The sequence below is a fragment of the Cricetulus griseus genome, assembly GCF_003668045.3.
Source record: "Cricetulus griseus strain 17A/GY chromosome 1 unlocalized genomic scaffold, alternate assembly CriGri-PICRH-1.0 chr1_1, whole genome shotgun sequence".
Classification (NCBI taxonomy): Eukaryota; Metazoa; Chordata; class Mammalia; order Rodentia; family Cricetidae; genus Cricetulus; species Cricetulus griseus.
In genome coordinates this window covers 154,648,008-154,671,285 of record NW_023276807.1, presented here as the reverse complement: position 1 = coordinate 154,671,285, position 23,278 = coordinate 154,648,008, and the positions used below count along the sequence as shown (strand labels likewise).

At 39.5% G+C, this 23,278-nt stretch overlaps 1 protein-coding gene across 2 annotated transcripts in view; it reads left to right on the top strand.

The window, feature by feature from the left end:
- Adamts3 (ADAM metallopeptidase with thrombospondin type 1 motif 3) overlaps positions 1 to 23,278 on the top strand; it is a 201,099-nt gene that overhangs the window by 13,572 nt on the left and 164,249 nt on the right. For both annotated transcript variants that reach the window (XM_035453248.1, XM_035453249.1), the window contains exon 2: positions 5,263 to 5,669. In XM_035453248.1, the coding sequence (XP_035309139.1) occupies positions 5,263 to 5,669 (407 nt within the window). The remainder of the gene's footprint in view (positions 1 to 5,262; positions 5,670 to 23,278) is intronic.

Below are 23,278 nucleotides of genomic sequence, written 5' to 3'. Positions count from 1 at the left end.
CTGTAGAACTTGCATGTGACTTTTGGTAAGATTGGTGTGCAATGATTATATCTGACAAACATGTATATGTGAGAGGAGTGATTTAATATAGGAAAATGGACAGAAGAGTAATTAATAAGGAAGTGGAGTGGAGACTAATGGAGGAATGAGGAAAGGAGGAGGGGTGAGTCAGTATGATCAGAGTGCATGTGAAAAAGCTATAAACTCATTATTTGGTATAATATATTCTAATAAGGTACATTGTGGGGGAAAAAAGGAATTTCAGTACAAGAGAACTCCCTCCTCCCTAGAAACTTCTGTTATAATCAGGCTGCCAGAGAACATGTGGGAAGACTTTGTTAGGGGTGGTTTGAGTTCTGAGAAAATCCTAAAGAGGAATCTCTCTCTGTTGCCTGCCTGGGTTGTGAGCATACTGAGAAATGGAAACATCAAAGATGTTTCTCTTTACAAAAGAGACTATGATGGAGCCCAGTTTCATTTTGACAGACAAGTTGTACCGTGGATTCCCATCCTGGTGGGTCAGGTTGTGCTGGGATTCCCCCTGGTCAAGCAGGAGAAGTAGGATCAAGCTAAAGACACTCTTCCTATAATTTAAGGGAAAGAAAAAAAAAACAAATCTACTGGAGATACTTACTGTGTAATAGAGACATGGACTTAATGGGTTTTCAACTTAAAAAATTATTTTTCGACTAGTATAGTGTGGGAATTAATTTCCTCCTGCTGTGAATGAGAAGCTCCATGTCTGCCTTCCTGGAGGTCTGTTTTAATAATTGCACCCATTACTTACTCTTGGTGGATTAAGTTGTAAGGCGTGAATGCTGTGAAACGTTGATTTATAGGTCAGTACGATCTGGGAGAACTATACACATGTTTTGCAGACAGAGTTCTGGCTCTAGGTTTGTGTCAGCCTTTACAGTTTGCTGTTTAGGGATAAGAATGTATGCTAATTTTAGATACTTCTTGGGCTCAAACTGCTCTCATTCATTTCTTTATTCACAACACCTGTTGACCCACTTTGGGCTCCATAATGAAGAGAACAGATACTCCCGTGAAGCTGATGTGCAAGCAGAGAAAAAAATCCATAAATAAACATAAAACTGAGGTTTCTAAGATGTCAACGGTTGATACAATTGATAATACAAATAATACAAACCCAGAGACAGATATTGGGGTTCAAGCTAAAGGTCAGAGAAGCAAAGCAACCAAGTCACCAGGGAGCTCTTATCTCTACCCAGACTTGGGTGATCCTATCCTCAATGTGACTGGAGACCAATTTCCAGAGACTGAAGACTGAATGCCACATAGGACCCTGGGCTCCTCCTTATATACCTCTCTAGTCTGATTCACTCTCATGTAGTCCTGGGTGGCCTTGAACTCAGAGAGATCCATCTGCCTGTTTCCTGAGTTCTGGGATTAAAGGTGTGTGCCACCACTTTCCGGATTCTAGGGCTATGACCTGCTTTACATTCTGATCTTCAGTGGCTTTATTATATTATAAACAATATAATGCCACATTGGTTTCCATAGTGGCTATATAAGTGCTGTACAAGCAATGGGTGAGTGTTTCCATTTGCCCCACATCCTCTTCAATATGAGCTGTCAGTTTTATTGATCTTGGTCATTCTGACTGGTGTGATATCTCAAAGTAGTTTAGATTTCCATTTTCATGATGGCTAAAGATGTTGAACCTTTCTTTAAATGTTTCTTAGCCATTTGGGTTTCCTCTTTTAAAAATTCTGTTTAGATCTGTACCTCATTTTAATTTAAAATTAGGTTATTTATTTTCTTGATGTCTAAGTTTTTCTACTTTTTTTAGTTCTTTAAAAAGTATATTTTGGATATTAGCTCTCTATTGGATGTGTAGGTGGTAACTTTTCCCATTCTGTTTTGTGCCATTCTGTTATCTGAATGATAGTGTACTTTGCTTTACAGAAGCTTTTTAGTTTCATGAGTTCTTATTTGATCTTAGTGCCTATGCTATTGGCATTCTGTTCAAAAAGTTTTTTCCTTGGCAGTGAGTTCAGGGCTATTGGCCACTTTCTGTTCTATCATATTTAGTGTATTCAGATTTATGTTGAGGTCTTTGATCCATTTAGAGTTGAGTTTTGTGCATGGTGATAAGTATGGATTTATTTGCATTCTTCTACATTCAGACATCAGTTTAACCAGCATCATTTGTTGATGATGTCTATTTTCCTGTCTGTGTTTCTGGATTCCCCATCAAAAGTTGAGTCTCCATATGTTTGTGGACTTATTTCTGGGTTCTATTCCATTGATCAGACAATTGTATAATTTTTAATCTTTAAAAATTGAACATGACATTCTCTAAATAATTAAATGTTTATATTTCTAGTGACTAGTATTCACTGAGTCTCTGGTTGACATAATATGAACTTCTTGACAAATACTTGATGTTGTAGCTACTGTTAATATCCAGTTGATAATTGAGGAAACAGTTCACAGGAATATAAAGACCTTGACCAAGGTGATTGTTAATTCAGCTAGTTGCTGTTCATTCCTAACCACACACAGTGCTGCTCTGTACAAGTTGGGTCTGTCAAATACATATGTTTTCATTGAATAAGTAAACATTGGACATAATTTGGTTTTCTTATATAATTGTAATATGCTATTAAAATGCTTATGGTAGTTTTAATTTTCTACCCACTTTCATCACCTCTCCTACCCAAAATGGAATTTAAAGACTTTTACAGAAGTTACTGAAGTTGTGCTATATGCTGTCTTTCCTTTATAGGTCAGACTTTGAGTAAGAAATTGACAGCAAGATGTTCCATCTGTGTTGAAGTTGGATGAGAATGCGTGTGCATTCAGAGCCCAAGTGTTCAGGACTGAGATTTTTCCTTAGGTATCTGGCTTGCTGTGTTAGGCTTAGTTCCACTTCCTCATTTATAGGAGTAATAGTACTAACCTACGACAATTGCTGTGTTAGGGATGATACATTCCCAAACACAGTTGACAGAGCATCATATTTTGCCAACAAATTGCAGGCAACTGGGGAGTTTCTTATCTCTAGGGTGTTAGAAGTTGCTGAGTTCATCTATTCCCAAGTTCCCTAATTACCAACAGGAAAATGGGAATTCAGGATTTCATTTAAGAAACGATTCTTATGTCTACACTTGAAAAAAATGATTTTTTTTTCACATCAGGGAAAGAGGTTTTATGTAGCATCTTTCTTTTAAATAAAAATTCAGAACACGTTGTCTAAATTGAAACTGTCTCAGAGGTCTAGGATATATGGCTGCTGTCTGTGTATCCTCTTGGGTGTGGCAGGCTCTCCTGCATTCATATTCTCCAGTCTTTTAATACAGGCATCAGTATGTTGTCTAGACTTTCTTGTGTAAATTCCATTCAGAGGAGACAGGAAATCCATACGTTAAATATAAGCATTGTGCTCTCTTTCTCTTGAAGCAACAAACTAATGGAGAAAGAGTTAGAGCAGATTATTGGTGTAGGGAGATGCTCATGGGTCCTGAGTAGAACTAGAAGTCAGTATGACTAGCAGCACAGACAAAGCACAAGTTGTCTGGTTGCCAAAAGCAAATACACACTGAACAAATCTACCTGGATGTAGATTCTGATATATACAGAAAACCTTATGTTAGGTTATTATGTATTGGTATTGAGAGTATAAAGTAAACGAAGGGTGGTCCACTGTCCTTATGGAACTTACTTAGTTGGTCCTTCATAGGCCACATTCTAAGACTTGATTCAGACCTGCTTGTGAACATTTTCCCCCTAACACTCTGTCCCTGTAACTTTTGTGTTCATCCCCTAAAATTCCAGCTCCATTCTAAACCAAAGTCGATAGAAATATTCACTATGGGTTTGGTTGTCAGGGAGACTAGCTTACTTAGGTGCTTTAGGGATGTGTGGCTGAGCTCTCACGATCAGACCCAGCCGTCTCTCTGTCTAATGACACTTGCAGATGTGTCACTTGCTTTATACTTCTAACCAAGAGTGGTATTTTGTTTTAATGAATTGGTCAGCATAGGTAGCCTAACATAAACACCAAAAATTCCCATGTTACATGTCTCATCTGTCTTCTGGGACCTTACACTTGAGGACACAATGATTCTATAACAACACTAAGTGCACACATCATGGGTTCATTGTGGACCCTAGACTCTGAATACTTTAAGGGATAACAAAGATTCATTTTCTATAGACAATCATTACTTGTAAGTCAGTTTTGTCAGGTAACATGAACACATTAAAGGACCAGTTTAGGGTGAGAATTCTGAAGGTGGGAATCTTTAAAGTCACATATTTTCCTTCCCATGCTTGCTTTTTTCGTGCCCTTTGCCCCCTGTTTCTTTCTCCAGTATCTACTATTTTTCTTTTTAAGCTTTCCCAAGTCCATATATTCAACTTACCTGGGGGAAATAGTTCTGACTCAAAGATTTAGTTTAGTATGTAAGTTGCTACCTATGTTATAAGGTGTGTTCCAAATACATATGCTAATGGACAGCTGTTCCTTGGAAGGACCACAGTATAAAATGAGAATACCATGCTCATGTCAATTAATAGTCTGTGGTTTCCTCTAAGTGTTTTTTTTTTTAAATCAGAATTATGTAGTGTGGAATAGTACCATTAGTACAACAGGGAATTTTTTTTGTGTGTGTATATATACAGATTTTGTAGTATTATTTGGATTTATATCCAACCTTCACAATTGGCTGGCTTTGGACTCAGGTTCTTCCTGAATATCAGTTTCCTTATCAGTGGTATGTGATTATCAGGGATGTTAGGCTGAAAAAATTACATAAACTGTAGTCTTATAAGTTATAAGTTATAGTATAAATCCTAAATTTTAGGAAGAAGCAGCATATGGAAGATACTGAATGCAGTATAAATTCTTGGATTCTACAGAGACAGAAAATAAAATCAAGAAGTTTTATATGATAGCAACCTTGTTAAAAGTTCTTATGGGAATCCTGAGTTATTTAGGGGTATGTTCTAATTTTTAAAGAGCCAGATATAGTTTATAGAAACATATTCATGGTCTTAAATATAGCAACAAGATGTAAATGTTCATGATTAAATACACTTTTTAAAATAAAGAGAATTAATTGAAGTACCTAAGTGCATTTGAGAAATTATTTTGGTTCTTAAAATATATTAAATGTGTCTTGGCTCAGGGATAGATTTTATTGCAAAGTGTGGCTTAGCTTTTTGAGGTGGTTCTTCATGTTGTGTACCCCTACTGTCTGATGTCTTACAATTCTCTTTTTTTACCTACAGATTTACCAATAAAGAGATATAGAGAGTATGAACTGGTGACACCAGTTAGCACAAATCTAAAAGGACACTATATTTCCCATATTCTTTCTGCAAATCACAAAAAGAGGTCACCCAGGGATGTGTCGTCTAACTCAGAGCAATTGTTCTTTAACGTCACTGCATTTGGAAGAGATTTTCATCTTCGACTAAAACCCAACACTCACTTCATAGCTCCCGGGGCTGTTGTGGAATGGCATGAGACATCTCCGAGACCTGGGAATATAACTGACCCCGGAAACAGCCATCAACACGGAAGCGCTTCAGAAAAAATCTGGAGATCAGAGCCTTTGCAGACTAGCTGTGCTTATGTTGGTGACATCATGGACATTCCAGGAACCTCTGTTGCCATTAGCAACTGTGATGGTCTGGTAAGACTCACTTCCTTTCCTATGTGTGTGCACATGGGAGTGTGCAGGTGTTGGCAGTCAGTGTGTCTTCAGCATTGCAAGGTAGAGGTAGAAAGGAACCTCAACTCACAGGCAGCTTGGTGGGTGGTGTGCAGGCCCCTTCTGCCCTGCAGCTGTTACAGCTTATGTATACTGCCTTGAGAATCTTACAACCTTCTGAGTTTTCTGAGTCTTGTAACTGCAGGAGGTCATGACTAAACAAAGGTGACTAATAATTTTTGACAAATTGTAGTGTCCTTCTTGCTAGGCTATCATAGTTCTAGGTGAGAGACACTGAGATACCCAGTCCCAGAATTGTCCCTACTCTGTGTAGATTTCCAGAACAAACTTCTGCTTCCGTAGACAACCCATCTCTCCACATTATCCACCCATCTCTGGCCACAATTCTGTCAGTAGGTGTTTTTCTAGCTATCTCTAAGATGATCATGGCCTCCATCCCTGAGTTCCTGTAACATACCCAGCCTTTGATGGCCTTTGGCAGGAGGTGTTTGCCTACTTCACCTTCTTGCTTTCCTCTGTGAAGTGAGTTCAAGGGGGAGAAGAAGGCATGATGGTGGCAGATGCTTCACACTGGGGTAGGAGAACACTGGTGCTGGAAACCATACATGAAAATTTCTTTTCTCCACAGAGTCCTGCCATGGGCTCTGTTGCACCACTAAACCACTCATTTGAGTAGTGACAACTCATACTGATTTTTGTGCTCTATAAATTTACCAAAACAGGGCTGTTATAATCCTGTGTCATGAGTTTTACAATACAAAGATGTTAAGTTTGTCTAGACTTACTAATACACTGTGGCCTTGCTAATTCTCCTGGTTTGTCATCAGAGGGAACTGGTTGGGAGTGGAGGAAATGGGTAAATTAATTGCTTCTCTGGGTTACTGGAGCTCAATGATTTCCTTTTGGGCTGCTTTTAAGATCAAGGGAGATTCTCAAGTGCTATGGTTTTCCAAATTAAAAAAAAAGACTTCTAACTTCTGATGAAAGTATGAGGGTATATCTAGTAAAAAATAGTATGTAAAAAGAACAAACTCAGGAAAAGTCTGGCTGAAAAAGGCAAGCTGTTCTTTCTCCCTTCCTTCTTGTCCTTGACCCCTTGGTTCTCCTAGGGTTAGAGCAGGAGAGTCTTCATAGCATCAGGGGTCTTAGAAGTCAAGGCTAACAGTTTAGTAATGATGGATGGATGCCTTGTTCTAAAATATTAGATAGTCACATCTGGTGAATATCATAGGCATTCATCCTTGTCAGATCCTTGGGCAAGACCAAATGAGCTGTGTGGGCAGTTGCCAGTGTCTAACAAAAACACCCTCAGGGCTTCTGCTTTGAGATTTGGCCCCTTCAAAAACTTACTGCTGCTGGGCTTGCCTCAGTAAGTCTGGTTGTAGAGGTACTTTTTAACCAAGTCTGTTTTTGGAAGAATCAGACAGTGTGTGTGTGATTGAGAACATTTGGTAATTGTAGATTCAGCTCAATCTGGTAAGTGAAATGTTTGGCACTAAAAATAGGCACGGTCATGTAGCCATTTGCAGGGTACTTGGAGAAGCCGGTTGTTGGGGACTGACCTTTAAGATGCCGATGGTGGATATCTGCTTCTGGGAGCTGAAGCTGCTCTCTGGGCCAGTGTCCTCTTACTGTTTACTTCCAGAGATTCCAGTGGAAGTGGCTGTGTACCTATTGCTGGGCAGAGAGGGGAGGACCATACCTTTCTGGTTTATATACTGATTTTTATAGGCTATAGAAACTCTGAGGAAAGGAAGAGTAAAAGCATGTTTCCAGGTTGACATGAGGCTGTTTTAGGATGAAAGACTTGTAACTCTTAGTATAAAGAAGGGGATAAAAAAGAAAGTGGCATTGGAGTTGGTAAAAGTCTCCCGTTTACTTCATCTGAGACCATGACTGTTGCAAGCTTGCTTCTTAAACTACACATAGTCCCTCAATGCCCAATAGTAGCTGATGATATTATCAAGTTTTGTGTGACCTATGCCACGTTTGAGCTCTTGCCCACATCATCCACCTTGCCTTCCATTTCATGCAGCTAGGCAGCCAGTTTGCACTTATTTAGAATGAAGAGTGATAGGTTAGTCCTATCATTATCAGACCTCATGTCACTTAATAGCTGACATAAGCTTTTGAAGATACTGAAGAAATACATAGGTGACTGTGAAAACAGTGGCAAGAGCTTCTTATATTACTCCTGGGCAAATTATACTTGAAACAACAAGAAAAAAAAACATTGTGGAAATGACATATCTTGTGGGGGACTGTACTTTGAGACCACAGAGTTCTACAAACTAAACCTACCCTAAAGAGTCCCTTAAGAGTGCTGTTTCACTTAGGAAACTATGATCCAAGCTAGTACAGCAGTGAAACACTCATGTATTATGTCAGGCTCTGTGCATTTGATGGCTGGAGTGAAAATTACAATAGGCCAGGCCTGGCCTTTGTTTTCACTGGAAATATTGTATGCAAAGACATAATCAAAGAATAAGGCTGCTATCAAGGGTCCTGCAAGATTAGAGGGGAGATATGAGAGCTTAGATTATGGAAAGATTATTTTTGCCTTGGATAGTAGTAGTCTTGATGGAAAAAGCTATGCTCCGATACTGGAGCATTGAGAAGGTGAACATGTACCTTAACATAATCAAAGCTGAAAAAAGGGAATAGGTGGGAAGAACTGAAAACCTCTGGGGAAGACAGAGTTGGATGCTCATACGACTAGGGAGAGCTTAAGAAAAATGATTTCATGAAGGTTGTAGCCCATGCAACAAAATGTGGGAGAGTCAATGTAGAATAGACCCATAGTTACCTGAATAAAGGACAAGGATGATAGGATATGAGGGGAAGAAAGAGGAAAAGAAGGCCATCTCACAGACAATGCTCAAATGCATGGCTGGTGCTGTCAGAGTTACCTGGATATTCAGATGATAATATGACAAGGATTGGTGAACCTTAGTTTTCTTCATAGAGCATGTCCTTGGAGGCCTGTGGACTTCTGGTATCTAGGTGGGCATGTTCAAATAGTAGTTCTCTTTCTAGAGTTCTGAATTTTATGTGAGAAGTATGGAATTTGCTTTTGGAGACTCAGAGCTGACTCTCATAATCTCAGGCTCCCCAACCTTTAATTTTGAGGAGTTAAATGCTAGTCTTCAGGAAGATTTATATGAGTCTGATTTCTTTCATCAGGTATGTTTTCCACACCTTCCCATGTGTTTACATTCTGATCAGATTTCTTCATTCTATCTCTAAAGGGCATTTCTAATGTCTTTTACTGATTTCTGCTTACAATACACTTTTACACAAAAATTAAAGTAAAATGTAGATTAAGGTAATATAATTTTGTCTGATCAATGTCATAAACTCTTGGACAAACCAATAATACCTCTATTAATAAGGGAATTGATATTCATTCATACTTTATGTTATAGTATCTAGTCTATATACATATGTATATGTATGTTTGTCACGTCCACTGTTGACCAGCAAGAACGACCCAACACCAAGGACTCTTCTCACAGTTTATTCGGGAACCTTGCTTTACAGAAAGTGGCCCCAAACCCAGGAAGGCGGGGCTTAATATATCCAGCAACTACCAATCATCTACACCCAGGTGAAACGCTAGGATAGGTTGTCACCAAACAGATTTAGAAGGATACGTGGCCTCTCTCCTAATAAGGAGTTATCACTGAGAGCACTCGCCGTTGGGCTGGCGGAAGGCAGAAACCAGCGCCATCTTTTAGGCGAGGTACTCTGCAGCTCCCAACATATGTTCACACGTGGAATATGTATTTCTACATAGTTATGTATACATATATGTATATTTATAAACACATTGTATAATGGGGAAAGTTAGCCATACATGGCATCACTTACAGTCAAGAGAAATATAACCAAATTTAAAGATACATTCTTAAATTATAATTGCATAAAATTAACTATAGTACATATTATATACTGCCAGAAGAATTTTGCAGCCATTTTCTATTGTCCTTGTAGTGAACTAGAATGTTACCAGCTTAATTTCTAAAAATTGATGGGATTCTAATTACTTACCTTCATAATTTGCAAGCAGTAGAAAAAAAGTGTATCTCTAAGAACCTGTCTCAAAAATAAACATGTTAAAGGGAATTGAGCTTCATGGAAAGTTCTTGCCTATTTCATGTGTAGCCTGGGTTCAATTATAGTAGTTCAGAAAAGAGAAAACCAACTGTCCAGATTCTTGTGTATTTTTTCACTGTATTTAATATACTTAATGTAAAATATGTAGTAATTGGCTGTTATTGGTAAGATTTCCAATCATTTGAAAGCTACCAACAGTTAAGTTTTTGTGGAGTTGACTTTATATGAGATCTCTCTCTCTCCCTCCCTCCCTCCTTTTCTTGGTGTGTCAGGACATTGAACCTAGTGCCTTACACATTCTAGGTAGACTCTCAGTTGCTGAGCTACACCTCTAGCCCCATGAGACTTTACAGTTGTCTAGGAGTAATATCCCTCATCCTCACGTTCAAGGGTCAGCTATAGCCAGCTGTATGTTTTAATTTTCTCACTCATCCTCTGGGTGGCTGTTCTATGCGTTATTGAGTATGAAACGTTGATGTCTTCAAATTTAATTGTAGAACTGTTTGTTTTCCTCCAGTGCTTCCATTTTCTTCATATATTTATGGTCTGTTATTCATACACGAATATCTATGATTGTTAAATATGCTTTTATTACTATACATCTTCCTTTGTCTCTTGTAACTTGTTTTATAAATTCTGTTTTGCCTAATAATGATCTATGGGATGGGCTTTCCTTTTAATTAACCTATGTCTCTGGATCTAAGTGATTGTCTTATAAACACTGTTTAGTTGAATTATGCTTATTGTTTTATTATATGTTTTCCTCTCATTCTTTCTTGTCCAAGTTTTTCAAAGGACTGTTGTTTGCAACAAATGTCAGCACACATAACTTTTAAAAAGGGGTTCTATGATGAAGTAAATGGTCTATCCAAGGTGCTCTTCCATCTTATTTTTCATCCTTCTCTAAAGGAGCCAATTGTTTCTCCTCCTGGGTCTTATCTGCAGAATATTCGAAGTCACAGACGAAACCCAGAGTCTCAGGTCTGAGTACACTAAGAGGGCAATCTAGACACCTAACCTTTAGCAAGCAAGAACTCGCCATGGGTGAGGAAGCTTTTGTGGTGTCTGTGGAGAAGGCCCTGCAAAACAAAGAACTCTGTGTGTGGTGTTCATTTGAGTCATAGTAGACTGTGAAGGGCTTACAAGGGTATTTCCTAAACTCTTTAAATTGGATAGAAATTCCCTATGCTGTAGTAAGGATCCACGCCCACACACATTGTTATCTGGTGAACTATATATCCACCCAAGTTTCTTAACCTGAAATCTTCACTCACAAAACCACAAAATGTGACTGTTTGGAGAAAGGACATTTTTGGTGATTAAGTAAAACTGTGGTCATTAGAGTGGGCCTTAGTCCACTCTTCTGAAAAGAGGAAGTGATTAGGACAAAGACAAGCCAAGATGGAAGCCTGTGGGAAGATATGGAGATGAGTAGGTGTCTACAAGCCAAGGAGAAAGGCCCCAGGAGAAGTACACTACCAACTTCACGAGGGGAACTTCCAGTCTCCAGAGCTGAGATCATGTATTTCCACTGCTTAAACAGCCTGGTCTATGGTATTCTGGTATAGTAATTCCAGGAACTCTCAGGCATGCTGGAAAAGCAGTGTATGACTGACCTTCTTCTTCTCCTTCTCCTTCTCCTTCTCCTTCTCCTTCTCCTTCTCCTCCTCCTTCTCCTCCTCCTTCTCCTCCTCCTTCTCCTCCTCCTTCTCCTCCTCCTCCTTCTCCTCTTTTTCCTCCTCCTCCTCCTTCTCCTCCTTCTCCTCTTTTTCCTCCTCCTCCTCCTTCTCCTCCTTCTCTTCCTCCTCCTCCTTCTCTTCCTCCTCCTCCTTCTCTTCCTCCTCCTCCTCCTCCTCCTTCTCCTCCTCCTTCTTCTTCTTCCTTTTTTAAAAATATTTTATCTTTGACAGTTTCATTCCTCTTATATAATGCATTCTGTTCATATTTACTGCCCTCTCTCTGTTAACCCATTCTCTCATCACCTCTCTTTCCTATATATCCCTCTTCTATTGTCATGTCTTCTTGTTTTGTGATCAACTGAATTTACCCATCAATTCATAACATCTGCATCTCCTTGTACCATACCTATAAATCACTGGGCCTATCCATATTCAGTTATGGATTGGGAGGCTGGGGGTTCTTGGGCTTGATCTCTCCCTGATGTCTTACTTATGCTCCATTGTATACCCTACACCATGCAGGCAGCCTTGGCTATTTATTTTCTTTAAAAATAACACATTTTATGTGTATGTATGTTTGTCTGCATGTATACTCTGTGCACCATTGTTCACATGTTGCCAAAGGATGCCAGAAGAGGGTGTTGGATCCTCTAAGACTGCAGTCACAGATAGCTGTGAGCCACCATGCAGAGGGTGGGGAGAGGAATATAACCTGGGTCCTCTGAAAAGGAGCAGGACTCTTAACCACTGAGTCATTTCTCCAGTCCCTATTTTCATTTTGAAAATCCATGCTGTCCATCTGTCTTGATTGGGGAATTTAACCCATTTACATTTAAATTAGTTACTGATGAGGAAAGGTCTTGATTTTGGTGTCTATTTTCAAGTAGTTGATAGCAGTTATTGTCTCTCACTTCCTGTATTATTTTCCTTTATGTTTAGGTGATCTTTTTGGAGCTAAATATTTTAATTGTTCTATCATCACCTTTGGTATATATCCTTTAGCTGTATTCTTTGTGGCCACTGTTGGAATTTCATTTAACATCTTAAAATTATAAATCCTTGTTTTCAACTTAGCTTTTTTTCTAGTTTAATTTTTAACTATAGTTTTTTTTAATGACAACTATTTGTATACTTATCAGTTTGAACTTATTTTAACAGTGATAAAATATGAAAACTCTGTTCTTTTAGTAGCTCTGTCCCTTCTTTCAGTTGTGGATATCATAAAATTTTATCTTTAAAAATTATTTTTATTTTTTTATCTTTATAAATTTCATGTCTAAAAATTTAAACTAAACTCCTTAATATGTTTTAAGATTATTTTACTCAATTTTTTAAAAAAGTTAAAATATAACATTACCCTGTTTCTTCCCTCCAACACCACCCATGTCCCCTCCCTGAGACCCTTCCCTGTGTCCCCCCAATTCCAGCTCAAATTGATGGCCTGTCCCTCTTCAACTATTATTGCTACCCATCCCATATAATTAAGTGCATAAATATATAAATAAACCCGCTGAGTCTGTTTAACATGGTTTGTGGATATGTGATTTCAGGGCTGACCACTTTGTTTTGACTAACCAGAATCTCATTCCTGGGAGAGGCTAATCCCCCCCAGCTCCCCCCTCCCTGCCCCACAACAGTCATTGGTTGCCAGCTATGTGGAGTCTCCTCTGGCCTCCTGCATCCTCCCTATGATTTGTCTAGTAGATTTGCCATCAGTGTTTTTGGATATAACATCTCTTGGCTTTGTTTATATCCCTTGGAATAACTCATACTTTTCTTAGTATTCCCATGTGAGTTCTTTCTTTTATGTTAGACATTTCAGTCTGAGAATACATCAGTTCTAGAAGTCAGATTGGTTCCTTCTCCATTGTTTCCAAGTTTGCTCATTTTCAACCCTTCAAATGTAACAGGCTTCTTTGGGGGGCGTTTTCCTGACTTGGAAGCCTAAGGGTTTTTGTTTGTTCCTCAGTCTCCTTATTCCCCAGGTCTACACAGTGACTTTCTAGTTTTGTCCCCATACACAGTTGCTTTGGAACAGTCATTGTCAGTTTCTCCACAAAGGTCCAACAAAATGTGAAAAAGATGTGTTGGTTTTTTGAAGTAACTTCAGCCAGATGGGAAGGGCACCAGGACAATGAACGTGAATCTAGGAACAGTGGCTCCCATGTCGCCTGCCCTCTGTGATCGAGCAGATTGCAAGCATTTGCAAAGGAGATGGGTCCTTTGTAGCTCACGTGATGTGGGTGAGCTGTGTACAAGGACATTTCTGTTACTGCCCAATGCAGGGCTGACATGTAATGTCAGCTGCTCTTCTGTTATCTCCTTGGAGAAGACACATGTCCTGATGTATCTCCTACTTTCTCTGTTGCTCATCTTCAACAGAGTCCAGAGTCCTGTCACCATGCACGTTTTGCTGTGTGCTTAGCTTCTGGGTTTAGGAGGGGTGTTTCTGGTTCTTAACCTCATAATCCCAGAATCCACTTGTTACATCTTAGTTTCAAAGAATTCTTAGGACCTAATAATTTCAAGCTTTGTTGTCAGAATCAAGAATTATCAGCAAGAATGAAAAGTAGCTAAATTCTGCAAGGTCGTGACATTTTATAGGAGTTTAGTTTGAAAAATTAGTATTGATAATTGGGAAACCTTTTACAAAATGGCTGAGGAAAATTAATTCTGTTTTGAGTGATCAGTTTTGTATCAGAACCAGACAAACCTGGATGGTGTTTCTATCACTTACTTTCCTCAGTACCCCCAAAGCCTTTCTGTGTCTCTTTTCCTCAGTGAAGTAGGAAGGGATGCTTGTCCTATCAAGGCTTTGGAAAGGATGTCAGTGCAGCTCTGAAAACCAGACTGTTGCTCAAGAGCCTTTTGTTTTTTTATGCTTAGGGTTATTTATTTTAATATTTCATTATGAGGTTTATTAATGATTAAGGCTGAAAAATGAAAGGTAGTGCAATCACCCAACTGAGACTGTGAAATCGTTTGTAGAAAACACAGACTGCTCTGAAGTAAAGGCTAGGAAAAAAATTCTTGTAAATTTCAGGTTACTTTTCCACAGGATGTGAGCAGGCCTATGTTAACAATTCCTCTGAGGGGCACACTGATCTGTCTGCCTGGAAACTTGCAAGCAAGACAAGCCACACTTTGCATCTTACTTACTCAACACCCTTGCTACATAGGATACTCTAATCTATGTTCTGTTTGGAAACATCTTGTTCCACTGACTAGATTCTTTGGTTAGCAGAAGCAAGGTAACTGTGACAGCATATCACACTGCAGCAAAGCAGCCTCTGGTGTACACAAGTTTCCTTTAGTAGTGTGATACAGCCCACACCCTAGTTCCCGAGATGTCATTAGAATAGAGGTTGTAATGTTACTATTCCTCTAAGGTTCATTGTAGTCATGTATTTCAAGTTGTGAATTATAGTGTGAGATGTTGAAATAGGAAGATTTCTATGGCATCGGATGTCATACCCTCCCTCTCTCCCTCTCTCCCTCTGTCTCTTCCATCTCTCTCTCTCTCTCTCTCTCTCTCTCTCTCTCTCTCTCTCTCTCTCTCTGTGTGTGTGTGTGTGTGTGTGTGTGTATGCACATGCAGTGGGGGACAGAGTTCAATGTTGTGTGTCTTTCCTGGGTTTTTGTTACATATATTTTTAATTTTCATTTTCATTGGTATTTTTGCCATGGGTGTCGGGTCCCCAGAAACTGGAGTTACAGACAGGTGTGAGCTGCCGTGTGGTTGCTGGGAATTGAACCTGAGTCCTTTGGAAGAGCAGTCAGTGCTCTTAACCCTGACCCATTTTTCTGGCCCCTTTCCTTGATTTTTGAAACAGCTTCTCACTGAACGCAGACTCGCAGGAATTATTACCAGCACTGGGATTATGAATATGCATAGAGATCTGAACTCAGATCCTTATGTTATGCATCAAGCCCTTTATTAACTGAGCCATTGCCCATCTCCTGGGGTCATCTATTCTGATGGTCTTCCTTAGTCTATTCATTTTGAATCTCATTTCTTTGGTGATGTTAGTTAACATTCTACCTTATCTTTATTTTTGTCTCGTCCGGAGTCTTCTATGACAAATAAAACCCGGCAAAAGCCTGGCAAGGAATATGCATTCTTTTTTACTTTTCTTTTCTCAGTTGTTTTATGATTGCAGAAATAGTGACAAGATTCTTGATTTTCAAATATCAACATTAAGATACTTTTGTTACAGTTTATTTTTGTTATTTTGAGGCTATAATTTAGTTATTTTCTCCATCCCTTTCCTCCCTCCAAACACTCCCAGATACCATCCCCGCTTTCCTTCAAATTCATGACCCTTTTCACTAATTATCAGTGCATGCTATGTGTATATACATATATTTTCCTAAATATGAACTGTTCAGTCTGCATAATGTTGCTTACATGTATGTTTTCAGGGATGTACGAACAGTTGGTATGCTCTTTCCCAGGGAAGATCCAAGGGTGTGAATTCTTGACCCCTCTGTGGGTGTAATTTAAGAGCATGGGAACAGAGGTAGCATGGGGCTGTGTAGCTCCAACTATAGAGGAATTCAGTTTTGAACTTGAATGACATTGTCAAGGTAGACTTTGGGAATGTAGGGAGCTTTTGTTTACCTGACAGGATTTTCTAACGCCAGTTGGAAGTGTAGGTGCTTTCTGGAAGCTTACTTCTCCATCCAGTGACTTCCTTAAGGTAGAAGACATGTATGGGGCAAGAGGATTGTGTTGCCACTTGCTCAGGTGTTGTTTGACCCTAGCAGATCCCATGCCAAGGTAGGCTCCAGAGCATGCGACTCCTGAGAGAAAATGAGCAATACTTCAAGAATTTGCAAACATTAGCAAGGCAAGTATAGCGTGGCAAACATTTTATCTAACACTGTCTGTGAAAAACGGTGCTTTCAACATGGCGAATGGACTTTTAGGATAATACCTCTTTTGGAAAATCAGGATATTTGATCTTACTGAGAGTGTGCCAGCATTTAAGGATTTTCTGACTGGCTTTGGACAGTCCTTCAAGTTGCATACCTGGCTCTGAGGAGGGTATTCACTGTCTGCCAGGCCAAGAGTGCAGCCCTAGCTTAGAGATGCACATCCAGATAAGGTTAAGTCACCATGAGATCTCTATTTGGTCAGCTGTGCCTCATTGCTAACTTTGGCTTCAACTGTGGGACCACATCTAGACTTAAAATATAAGGATGGGCAAAGGATTTGAGCCACTTTATTCCTAGCTCCTAACAACTGATAATAAGGTTTTCAGAGAAGGATCTCTTTTTAAAAATCCATGCTTAGAAAAAAAAAGTAGACAAATGTTGATCTACAAGAATGTTTTGAAATTGGCAGTGTTCACCCTGCCACACCACCATATTTAAAACTGGGGTGCCAATTAGATCAATGTAATTTTTGTTTACTTGCTTGATCTTAAATGTTTTGAAACATTTTGTAAATCTGACACATGTGGTGAACTGTTCTTTCCTACATTATTATTATATTCATTAAATTTGCCATCATTTGTGTGAACATGCATTGCCATGGTGTGCATATAGAGGAGAACTTGGTAGGATCAGGTTTCTTCTTCCACCTTTTTATATAGGTTCAAGGAATCAAACTCAAGACTACAGGGCAAGCAGTTAACCTGCTGAGCCATCTCATGGACCCCATTTCCCCTACCTTTTAATCATCGAAGGTATTAAAATGCTGGTAGAGTCCTAATGGGTGCAGATTACACACTGTGTCTGCTCACTGATTACCCTTCTTGTGAAACAGTTAATGTGGTTGTGGACTGTCCCCATTTTGTTGGGTCTGATGGCACAGTCACAGACATTCTCAGTTTTCATGATGGATGGATCTCTTCGACTTCAGGAAACTCAAGTTTGGAAATATATTGATTAGCTTCCTGAGGTTCCTCCTAGACTCTGTTCCATGACTGTGGAGTTAGTAGGTTTTGTGTTCTTTATCCTTATGGACAGTGCATTCCTGGCTGAGGGAGACATCACACTAACCCTTGCTAATGATTAATGACAAGTGTTAGTTGTTTACTCAGGGTCTGGAGTGGAAACTGTGTGAATGAGTGTTTATATTTCCAGACTCTGAGATATGCTTACTTTCTAGCAACACATTATCCATTGTTTTGATAATGATTTTTAATCCACTAAACACAAAAAGTTCTGTGTTCCTAAAGGCTCCAAGAATCTTGCCAGCAATTACAGTTTTGGAAAGTGTTTTAGCTTGACTATGAATGAGATGAGGAAATAAAACCATTTTAAAGTACAGAAGATATTTATTATAAAGTTAATTACAATGAGCTGCCAGGGACACACCAGTCATCTCAGGATAGGGATGTCCTGCCACTACATGGAGGCATCCTTTTCTGAGGGAAAGCTTCTCACATGTTGCATTTGCTGGGTGTACAGCCAGACCAGTGACAGAACTTGTTTTCAAGGGCATTGGGACCTTTTGGAGGGCTTATGAAAATAGATTGATGGGCACCACCCCAGAGTGTCAGGTCTACTAAGTCTACAGAGCATCCTGAAGCTTCCGTTGCTAATGCTTCATCAGCGAGTACAAAACTCTCATACTTGACTGCTCCTCCTTTAGAAGCTTTAGTGTTGGATGCTGATTTTCCCTGCCCATTTTAACCAAAGGTTCTCTAGAGGCACATGCATTTGTGTATGTGTTTTATTAGAATGGCTTGCAGGTTGTGGTCCAGCTAGTGCAACAATGGCTTTCCACCAATGGAAGGTCCATGAATACAGTAACTATTCAATACATGATGTTGGATGTCTCAGCTTGTCTTCAGTGTACTCTGGAATCCTGAAGAAGTAGGTTCTAATTTCAGTGAAGGAATGGAGGTACCAGTAAGAGGGAGAGTGAACAGTCAAACAGAGCAAGCTTCCTTCATCAATGTCCTATATGTAGACTGCCCAAGATGTGATGGCCCAGGTTAGAGGTGGATCTTCTTCCTACCTCAAAAGATATGGACTGAAGGTGTATATTCTCACCTCAAAAGAACTGAATTATAAGTGTGTCTTCCCACTTCATATAGTTTAATGAAGAAAAATCCTTCATGGTTGTACCTGGCTCTGTGGGTTTAGTTAATTCCAGAAGTAGTCAAGTTGATAACCAAGAATACTCATCACACCAGCTGACCCGCTTTCTCTTGTAGGACTTTGAACTTTTTTGTCAGTAATACTGTCTTGGCATTGCCCGCTGTTCTCTTATAATCCCAGCTGGCTAGCCTCAGCACCTGTCAGCCTCAGGCTGGATTAAGTATGTACAACTACAACTTCCTCTCAGTCCCCTTGGCTGGAAGCTACACATTCTTTGGAATTACACATGAGTGCCATCTTCCAGGACTGTGGCCAGGTTCTGGAAATACACAGAAAATGGTGAATTTGAACAAAGTATTTTTAACAAGTCTTGAATCTTGGTTTCCTCCTATAATCGAGGCCAGCATGTCCTGCCAGGGCTCTGAGGTTGTTCTTTGTGCTGCTTTAGTGGCCATGAATTTCTAAGAAGTGATTGTGAATGTCTAAAGTCATTTTGCTCCCACTGAGTGATGGTGGACTGTGCCCTGAGCACCACTGTTCTTGACACTGTCAGGCATCCTGTACTTTAGTAGTCTAGGGCCATCTGTCCTCTCAGATCCCTTGTGTGCCAACTCTGCTATCTGCTAAAGTATTTTATGCTTTACTCAGCCCTCAACTGTGTCTGTGCTTTCAATCCATACAATTCCACTTGGCTTTACAGCTTTGAGTACTATCCATACAGTGGTAGCTCTTGGATGTGTTTGGCTCTTGACCTCTCTTCTGAATCCCAGACTTGTGTGTATGTGTTACAGCCTCTTTGTGTCTCCAAAGAAACATCTAATGGAATGGGACAAATCACAAATTGAATAAGACCAAACAAAGACTGATACTTGATTGCAGCCCCAGTGTGCCTTCCTCTGAAAAGAAATTGAGATACTTTTTATTCCGTCAACAGTTGAAGCTTTTTCTAGATTCTTCTTTCTTAGCTCATCTCTCCTTGTAAATCTACATTACATTTGATGTTTCTCTAGAAATTCTGATTTGACTCTTATTGTATTCTCAGAGCTCCAGCCTTGATAAAACCACTGTATTCTCTTCCCTGGATGTTATAGGGATCTGCTTACTAGCTCTTTTGCTTTATTCTTGCCTTTCTTCATCTGTCACTGAGCTAAAATTCTATGTCTGAATTTAACAAATTTCTGTCTGTTTATAAGCCCTTCGAGTGGCTTCCCAGTAAAATAAGACTAATTGCCATAATTTTTAAAACCCTAAGCCAATGGTTCCAATAATGATTGTCATATATAATAATCCTTTCTAAAAAGCATGTGTGTTTCTTCATATCCACTCCAAGCCTGAGAGATGCAGATGGATCGGATGTGTGTAAAGCCCAGGACAAATAGATTAAGAACCCAGCAGATGATTCCAGCCTGCAGTAGCTTAGCTTGAGATTCTCTTACTCTCTACAGCGGACCTTGTGGGCACAGAATCCCCTGAAGGGCATCACCATGGAGGCTCTGACTGAATTGTCATGAGGGACCCAGAATTTCTCCTTCTGACATGTTCTAGGGTAACACTGCAAGATTTGCTCTTCACCTGCTAGTGTGATGCAATTATTTTATACTTTCTTTTTGCTTTATATTTGTCTGGTCATTCTCATTGTTTTGGTTTGTTTGTGTTTTATTTCTTAAACAATCTAACTTTTCCCTGTCTCTGGTCTGGTATTTCTCCTCAGAATAGTCTTTTCTAGAGTTTGAAGTAGAAAAACTAGAAACTAACACATATCATTGTGTGTTGAATTCACTTTTCAAAGAGAGGTTTTTTGGCCTTTCTAACGAAAGCCAAGAAGTCAGTCAGTCTGGTGTTGGAGTGGCACTAACCTTCCAGTCGATGCTATTGTCATTTTGAATCTTTCGTGAAGTTTGCTGGGGTGGGGCTTGTAGAACTCTTTCCATGGATCTCTGACAATGGTTTGTAACAGTGTCTGTTAAACAAGTCAAAGTTAATGGTTATAGGTGTGGATTTGGAGTTGAGGATTGACTGCCACTGTGAGGGGTGAGTTATAAAAACCTTTCCTTGTTGTCCTTAGTTTTACTGGTATAAAATGCTCACAAGATGAAGACAGATGTGAGAACTTGAAATAGTTAAAGATTTAGAATTTCTAGCCTTTTGTGTGAATGGATGCTATATACGTTAATAATATCTCAAAGCTCTTGTTTTCTTTTTCCTTTTACTGTCCTTTCTTTCCCATATGAGTTCCTGGGTCACATCATCTTGACTTTAACCCACAATTGAGTTTAACATAGTGGTAGGTAAAGGCAGTATTAAATTAGTTTACTGCTAGTAAACAATAGAAGCACAGAAATTCATCATGGTAACGGGTTTTGTTTGTTTTAAAGAGAGGACTTTTAAAACTTTATAAAAAATGTTATGCTGTGGCTTAATTCTTTGGAAGTAATACAGTATGCTGAAATACTAACTTCTCAGTTAAGGTTGTTACTATAGCAATCTGAGAATCACTTTTCTGAGTTCTGAGCATGAGTATAGTACTTGTTTAAAGCCAATGTCTCATGTAATTGGTGCACAGTGAATATCAGGACTGTTGACTGAATGTAGACACAGGGCACCAATCCTGGACACTGGAGACACTGTAATCCGTCCCTTGCGTCTTCCAGGTTTCAGGAGCCTTGACTGAATGAAACTTCTCCAATACACAGTCCCTCTCCTTCCTTCCCCTTTGGTACATAGAACTATACATTTGTAACTTCTAGTTTCTTTGACTATTTCTCTTTGAAAGAATGTAACAAAGCTTCTCAAGAAAAAAATCAAAGCCATGCCTCTTCAGTGGCTTGGGTTGTATGACTGATTTTCCTAACTTCTTAGTTGTTTTTCAAGTTTTAAAAATTAAAATACAGGTAAATCCTTTCCCCCTTCCCTTGCCTTCTTCCAACCCTTCCTACGTGTGTGCCTCCACTCCTTTCTCTTTCAAGTTCATAACCTCTATTTAATTGTTTATATGTGTGTACATATATATATATGTAAATATATTTATAACTGTGTAAATGCCATCTGCTCTGTCCATATAAAGTTACTTGTATGCATATGTTTTCAGGGATGACCAGTTGGTATTGCACAACCAGTTTGGTAGCTCTTTCCTGGGGAAGACTGATTCTCCCTCTCTTAGCATTTCTAAGTTGCCTGCTGTTCTTTGTCTCAGGTTCCTTGTGTTCTTTCCTCCATCTGTCCATGTTAGCATGTCTATTAATGTTGTCCTCGTTGGGGTCATGTTTAGGCAGCCATGTTTTATTCCCAAACATTTATCACCTGGGGTAACTCTTCAGATTCTTTATGTTCTTGTGAATGAATGTTTACCCTCTCTGCTTCTTGAGAGGGTGAGAGTAGACTGACTGATAACTGGACCAAGCTGGACTAAGTCTTTCATCCAGTCACCTTTTGAATATCTAATATGTGTGAGTACCTTGGATGCTGTGGATGCACCGGGCAACAAAAGTAGGTGTAGGATTTACTGCTATAGAATTTGGAGCATGGGAAACATTACCATGCTATTTTAGTCACGCAACAGATTGAATAATGAAAAGGTGTCAAAGTGCTATAGAGAAAGGGACACTATGAAAGAAGTATAACATTAAATGACCTGAGCTGGGGGGTCAGGCAAAGAAGGATTCTTTGGAGAAGAGCCAGGTGGGCTGTTTTTAAGGATCAGTAGGTGTTCCCTAGACGTAGTGCTGTTGTGAAGGAAGAGAACAGGGAGACCGTAGAGCCAGCTTAGCAGCAATGGCAGTGGTAACGGGAGCATTGGGAGAGAACTCATTTGTCAGAGCTACTGTAAGTGTTACACTGCGAATCTAGCTAAAATGGACCAGCACTGTGCCAAGCATACATCTTGTCCTTGAAGAAATGGTCTTAATCTTGACAAAAATGCTGGTTTGTGGATGAGGAATCCAGAGAAGTGAAAATCTCATCAGGTTTCATGAAACTCCAAGCCACCTGCTCTTCAGATCCTGCACTTCCGATTATGATTTTATGCTGATGCTTGGTGGTGCAGTTTCTTAATATTCCACTTAGGGAACTTGGATTAAACATAGATACACACATGCATGTCTCTATGCTTGTATGCATTCCTTGTTTATACATATGTATAATGCATACAAAGCTGCGTGTATCATTGTATAAAGTCACCCATATGGATATTTTGATATGTATAATATATATCACATGTCATTTCATTGTATTTTTGACACTAAAATGTGGATTTGGGGGATGCAGGAAGCAGATTACAGTGCCAGACATTGTTGTTCTTTGTTTTCATACATTTAGTAAATTCAGATATTTACTGTGTACCAGCTCTATGAGACATGCCACTTGACTTCATGCATCTCTGCTTTAATTTTTAAACTTCACACAGAGAGGGTCCAAAATCAAGCAGTTTGATTTTGAATAGAATTACTAGATGAGGTATACAGACAAGAGTTGGTAATTAGCAAATGGAGCCCAGCTGTTGTCTTTCTAATTTGAGCGCCTCATTTCCACAGGTGAGTGAATTCATTAGTGCCTGTGAAAATCCATGCCTCAGGCCTTATCCTTCCCCACTAAGCAGCTCATCTCCAGCCACAGTAGCTGCTTATAGCTTTAAATAGCACATACGTGGCCTCTGCCAGCTTCCCAAGCCAGCTAGGGTTACGGTGGGGCCAGAGTGGCACTGACTATGCGGTCTGTGGAAGAGGC